The following is a 6,550-nucleotide window of genomic DNA, read 5'->3' as shown; positions in this document are numbered from 1 at the left end:
TGATGAGAGCTGGCTTTTCGGTCAGGTAAGTGGATCTCCACAGCGCGTTGGCTAATTTATAGCCCCGCTCTCTCAATCTTGTTTTCTTCGTTTCTTCTTTCTTCTGTCGATGCTTTGCTGACCAATTTGCCCTGGCAGCTAATCAAATTTGCCACACAACATGCGGACGCACCTCAGCAGCAGCAGCAATTGATGCGACTCCTGCTCGAGATCCAATCGGAGGCCAAGTTACAGCGACTCTTGCGTAGTCTGGGAACGGTGCAGGAGGCACGATTGTTGCGTCATGCCTTGGATGGAGCACTGTCCTCGATGGTTGCCGTCTTTCGGCAGAAGTGCATACAACATGCGCCGCACATTAACTACATGCAACTGCCGCCGCTGGCGCGTGTTGCATGTGCATCGCTGATGTTGCGCGTGGCCAATACGGAGCACATCAAAGCGACGGACAATGCCGAGCAGTTGGACGTGGTGCGGGCGTTGACCACGCTCCTGCGTTTCACACACAGCCTCGAGGAGATGGCGCTCATTTACATCGATGCCCGGCACATTGAAAAGTTTGTCAACGAGCATTTGCTGCGCCACGAGCAGCTGCCTGCGATGCTCGCTTATATGCGCTGCTTGGCGCATGCCTCACGGCAGCAGCTTCAGCTTCAATCCGAACTGGATGCTGACCAGGATGGGCTAAACGTGCTGTTGAGCTGTCTGGATGCGCTGCTGCAGCAGCCTCGCATCTGGTGGGCACTCAATGGCAGTGCGGATGCCACGTTGCGAGTGGAATTGCTGGAGGTTGTGGTGCTCACAGCACGCCGCATGCTGCAGGATACAATTTTCTATCAACGACATCGTCTGCATGCAACGCACTCCAACTCCGCGCCACAGGCTATTTTCCTAGCCAAATTGATTGAAACGCAAATGGATATGAAGTCGAAGCCAGAGTCGGAGACGGAGTTGGAGACGGAGACGGAGTCGAGTCCATGGCGAGGAGCTGGAGAGTTGACTGCGGGGCATGAGTTGGCCCAGGTTCAAGTGCCGTTGGTAAGTGACACATTCGCATTGCTCATTTATCAGAGCCGACTTTGTAGCTCGTCAACATCAGAGTAGACTCACACACTCACACGCATTCCCCTTTTGTTTCAATTTACAGTCGCTTATCGCATCCATTGGCACCTCATTGCTGCGCACACACGAGTTCTATGCCTACGCTGTGACTCCCTACGAGCTCATCCAACAACAACAACAGCAGCAACAGCAACAGGCAACGACTAGTGATGGCAAGTTGCCCACCATTCCAGTGGATAGTCTGAGTGATGTGGATGTGCTGCGTCAGTTTGTGAAGCGGTAAGTGTATCGACTTTGCTAATTAACTGAGAATGTTGCTATCTATGGATGGTATGATGTGCTCACCTTGAGCCACTTAAGTTATGATTTTGTCAATGTTTCTACATTGGCTGACCAGCAACCAAGAGTAGCAGCAGCTGCCACATGCCACACACACACTAACAGGGAACGTTGTTGCTGACAATGCACTGACAGGCTTGACGAGCGCTTGGCAGCCACATGCAGAGCTGAGCTAAACTAAGCAGAGGAGAGCTGAGCATGACGCTGGTTAAGGACAACCGCAGCTTGTATTAGATGCAGTCAGCATTGCTCTAACTCTATGTATGTGCTCTCTCTATGTCTGTCTCTGTTTGTTTGTTGCTATTGTAAGTTGTCATTGTCATCGCTGTGCTTATGTCTGTTGTCTGTTGTCCTGTTGTCGCCGTTGTCGGTTTGTCCTTGGCTGAATGTTGCTTGTTTGTCTCGTCCTTGTGGGCTGACAGCTTCCACATCGCTGCTGATATGTAACCGCTGATGCTGCTGCTGCCTCCCCAGCTACAGCTACTGGTTTGTCATTTTGTTTCCTTTAGCGAGTCGTCATCATTACGCTGTCTGCGCTTCAATTGTCATCAGCCAGAAATTGAGCGTATAAATAAGTTGTGATGTGATGTGTGTGTATCTACAGTCTGTATCTATATCTATATCTGACCAGCCTAAAAGTCGACGACGACGACGACTTTAAAGCGCAAAGCATCAAAACCACATCAGCGAAGCAGAAGCGGCGAAGCCCGGCAGCCAACGACAAAATCCCCCAAAGGGCTGACAGAGCGGAACATCAACAGCTCTATTAGATGAAACTGTGACGTCGACAATGATGATGATGACACTCGTGACAGCCAAAGGGGGTACAGAGAGAGAGAGAGAGAGAGAGAGAGACAGAGAGGGCAAGCACTTTGGGCTCGAGACACACGAGAAGGCAGCGAGTGAGTGAGAGAGGAGGCAAAGCTGTTGGGAGTTGGCTTTCACAAGAACGCAGGCAGCCAGCGATATAAACAAATTATGAGCAGCAAAGTGAGATAAATGCATGTGTGCGCGTGTGTGTGTGTGTGTGTGTGTGTGTGACAGCAAAAGGACGAGTCATGCGAGGATACAGCGCGTTGCTTCTTCGCATAGTTGCTAATTGCGCACAAACCGCTGAACCGAGCCATCAGCAACAACTACATCAACAGCAGCAACAGCAGCAGCAACATTAACATCAGCAACAACAAACAACAACAACGACAACGATTTTAGCCAACTTTTGTCATCAGGCAACTGCAATATGTGCTGCTGCCATTCTCTGACCTTTTGCGATGCATTTTTGAGGCATAACTAACTTGAGAGCAAAGCAAATTGTTAGCCGCCAGGCAACAAAATACAAAACTAATCAATGCCTAATTTGCCAACTGGCTTTTCAATATTTAAAGCGTGCAACTAATTGAATTAAATTTGCAAGCAATTCTCTTTTGTTAACAATATAGCTAAGAAATTCATGCAATTTACTTTGTTTTCTTTGCCCTGCAGCCTCTCAATCTTTGGCTACACAACACGTCAGCAATTCGAGGAGTATTTCATGACGTTCTTGCTGCTGATCAATAAAGTGTACGATGAGCATATGGTCGATCAACAGGAACAATTTCAGATCAAGCAAGTCTGCCTGCAGGCCATCATGGAACTTTTAACGACATACAAAACTTTCCCCATTGTCGGACATGGCAATAGTCAGTTTTATCACACGACTCGCTGGCAGCGCATCAATTGTGACAGCATTAGGTAAGTCTCTTCTATGTGTGAGTGTGTGTGTGTGTGTGTAAAATTTATGAAAATTCTAATTAATATTCAGAAAAGTGGGCACACAAAAGTTTTTAATGCGTAAATAACAAAAAGCACAAATTAGGATGCCATCGCCTAAAGTTGTGTTTGTGTGTGTGTGTGTACTGTGATGCCTTCAAACTATCATGTATCCTCTATTTCCTCTTTTTCTCTCTCCCTTTTCTCTCTTCGAAACCAAAAAATTTCTCTGTCCCCTGACGCATATTATTTTTTGGCAATTACCAACAAACTGAACACGAACTTTCACAAGCACAACTAATTTGTTAACATGCGTTACCTAAAACAATTTGTATACGAAACAAGTTTTTTAGGTGTCGACTACAAAAAAAATTAAAAATTGCAAATTGCCAACATTCTTTAGTATCATTTAATCAGCATTTAAAGTTGAGTGCATTTATGGTGCATCCTTTTTTTGTATTTAACATAACAATAAATATTTATAAATATACATTTTTTTTTATGGATTGCTTTGCGGGGTATTATAATAGTCTACACATTTCATTTCTCTGACTTTTTTAATTAAAACTGACTGAAATAGGTAGCAATAAGAGCACAACAACCAACTGATGCCCTTCACTTTAATTTTGATTGATAGATTATGGTGTAATATTTGATTTAGTTATGAAATTTATATTGCTTCTTTTATATATAGTTTTTTATTTAATATTTTCCCTTTTAAGTCCTGTTTTTTTGTTAGAGTATTTTCAATTCAATTCCATGTACCCTGCAAATTGACCGTGTGTTGATTTTAAATATTTTCGAGCAGCGTTCTCCATTCTAAAAAGTGACAATCTTTTTCTACAATAACTTCGCCTGCAGTTGTAGAAAGCAAACACAAAATAAAAAATTGCACAAATATTTTGAAATGATGAAATTTCTTTACATGCGCCGCAGGTCAACACACAACAAGTAAGAAAGCTACAGTCGAGTGCACTCGACTGTGAGATACCCGCTACCCATTTTGAATAAAAGAAATATATTTTGCGATAATTTTCTCAAAATATACCGAATATACTGCAAAAATACTAAAAATATACCAAATAGTATATTTGGTATATTGATATAGTACCGCATTCAAAATATACCATAGACGGCACAATATACCAGATTGTCATCTAAAGCAACAACCCTAGTAAGTAGACGTGTTTGCCCATACAAAAGTATTTCTTTAATAACTTCGACAATTTTCATCTGATCGCAACCAAATTTTCAGGAATCATAACTACTATAGTTATTATTATATATACCAAAATTCGCAACTCTAACTTTAAAATTACGCTTGTTATTCGATTTTTTTGATTTTCGGGGGCGGAAGTGGGCGTGGCAAAAATTTGAAACAAACTTGATCTGCGTGCAAACATAACAAATGCTGTCGAAAAAATTATAGCTCTATCTCTTATAGTCTCTGAGATCTAGGTGTTCATACGGACGGACGGACAGACACACAGACACACAGACACACAGACGGACAGACGGACAGACGGACATGGCTAGATCGTCTCGGCTGTTAACGCTGATCAAGAATATATATACTTTATAGGGTCGGAGATGCCTCCTTCTACCTGTTACATACATTTCCTGCCGGCACAAAGTTATAATACCCTTCTACCCTATGGGTAGCGGGTATAAAAACGTAAAGTTATTGCGAACTAGTTGTTGACTTTTAATTGATGTGTGTGTGTGTGTGTGCACGAATATGGAAGTGTGTGCGTGTGTGTGGTTAAATAAAATAATGTGGCATATTTATTGTTGATATTATTAATTTGTTCTTAATTGCGAGTTAAATGTGCTGGGCCAACAATCAGTTGAGTTAAGGCCTATAAAGGGCAAATGTTTTTTTCTCCCCACTTTTTTTTTATCGCCAGACACGCAACACTTGCGTATTTCCCACGCGCCTGTCGTTTAATTCAAATTTGGTGGGGGGAGAATGGGGTAGACTTATCGCATTTGTATTTCTGTATTTGCATATTTCCGTTTGTTTGTTTTTTTTGCAGTTTGAAGAAGTTGCACAAGGTGCAGCTGCTTGTCGATGCGTGCAACAACGTCTTCTATCAGGCCAATCTGGAGCGTCAGACGCGGCGGCAGAACAATGTGATTGGCACACGCAACTTTGCGGCCAATCAATGCGATCTCAATTTCAGTTGGGCTCAAATGGAAGCGTACGCACAGCCCCAACCCCACATGCCACATGTTACCGCCACCGCCGCCGATGCCAGCAACAGCAACAGCAGCCCATCGGATGAGTCAGACAGTCAGGTGGCTGCCACAGAACGGCGGCAATCCAGTAGCAACAGCAACATGACTGACACCACCTGGCGCAACTATAGTCACTTTGTGCAACTGTCGGGCATTGATTTTCGCAGCAGCATGCAGCTGGTCTTCGATGTGCTGCAACAGATGATCGAGGTAAGCACTGAGAGAGTGAGAGGTGAATGCACTTGCAACGTGCAGCATAATTTCATTATGTCAAGTGTGGCAGCATCTAGACGGACATTACATGCCAATCCATTTGAGTGAATGATCCTTTGGGGCGAAAAGCGACACACATGCGACATAAGCGAAGTTTTGCAACTGATTTGTCCCGGGCTAGAATTGAATTTGTTGCCCTGTCAGTTGGCTAATTGGAAACATGTCGACGCTTGTCGAACACACGGGACACAGAGCGTAAAACTTGCTTTTAACTTTTATGCTACTCACTTGCAGCAAAATCACATTCTGGTGCTGCCAAACCTCGTGAAGTTCAGCGAAATCTGCGAGAGTCGTGATCAAATCAAGTGGATTAAGGAGCGCACAATGCGGCTGCAGGAGCAAATTGCGATGGACGATACCATATCACATCAGGTGAGTTGCAGTTGCACTGCTGCAGTTGCAGTTGCCGTTGCAACAGCGTACTCAATGAGTGCAAAAGTACACACTGAAAAAAAAAACAAGCCTATTTCCGAAATTAAGAACAAATGTATATCGTCAAAACTGTGTTCTTGAAATAAGAGCACTTTAAGAACATTAATCTAAAAAATAACAAGTTCTCAGAATTCGATAGATAGATTCGATACAATAGAAGGTTTATATTACAGAATTTTCGAATCAATTGATATTTCTACAAAGTTTTTATCTGGCTGTCTATAGTATATTTTCGATCATACCTTAGTTAGTCAGCTGCCGTTAACTATTTTTCAATGTAGTCTTATGAGGTCCTGGGTTCACATGCAATTCATTTCATCGATGATAAGTATTTCATAAGTGTTCAAGATATATGTACCACTGAGTAACCAAATGGTATTTAAATAATAAAATAGTATGCAACACATTTCTCGCAAAGTCAGAAAAGAAAATTCATAAACTATAATTGTAATATTTTTAA

General features: G+C 42.9%; 1 protein-coding gene across 1 annotated transcript in view; it reads left to right on the top strand.

The window, feature by feature from the left end:
- Window positions 1–6,550, top strand: part of LOC132787886 (uncharacterized) — a 48,846-nt gene that overhangs the window by 31,618 nt on the left and 10,678 nt on the right. The window contains 6 exon segments of the mRNA XM_060795227.1: window positions 1–25; window positions 139–1,035; window positions 1,145–1,338; window positions 2,881–3,129; window positions 5,184–5,595; window positions 5,893–6,030. The exon segment at window positions 1–25 is cut by the window's left edge and continues 51 nt beyond it. Coding sequence (XP_060651210.1) covers window positions 1–25; window positions 139–1,035; window positions 1,145–1,338; window positions 2,881–3,129; window positions 5,184–5,595; window positions 5,893–6,030 — 1,915 coding nt within the window.

Source organism: Drosophila nasuta, chromosome 2R, assembly GCF_023558535.2.
Source record: "Drosophila nasuta strain 15112-1781.00 chromosome 2R, ASM2355853v1, whole genome shotgun sequence".
Lineage (NCBI taxonomy): Eukaryota > Metazoa > Arthropoda > Insecta > Diptera > Drosophilidae > Drosophila > Drosophila nasuta.
This window is presented reverse-complemented; position numbering and strand designations above follow the sequence as displayed.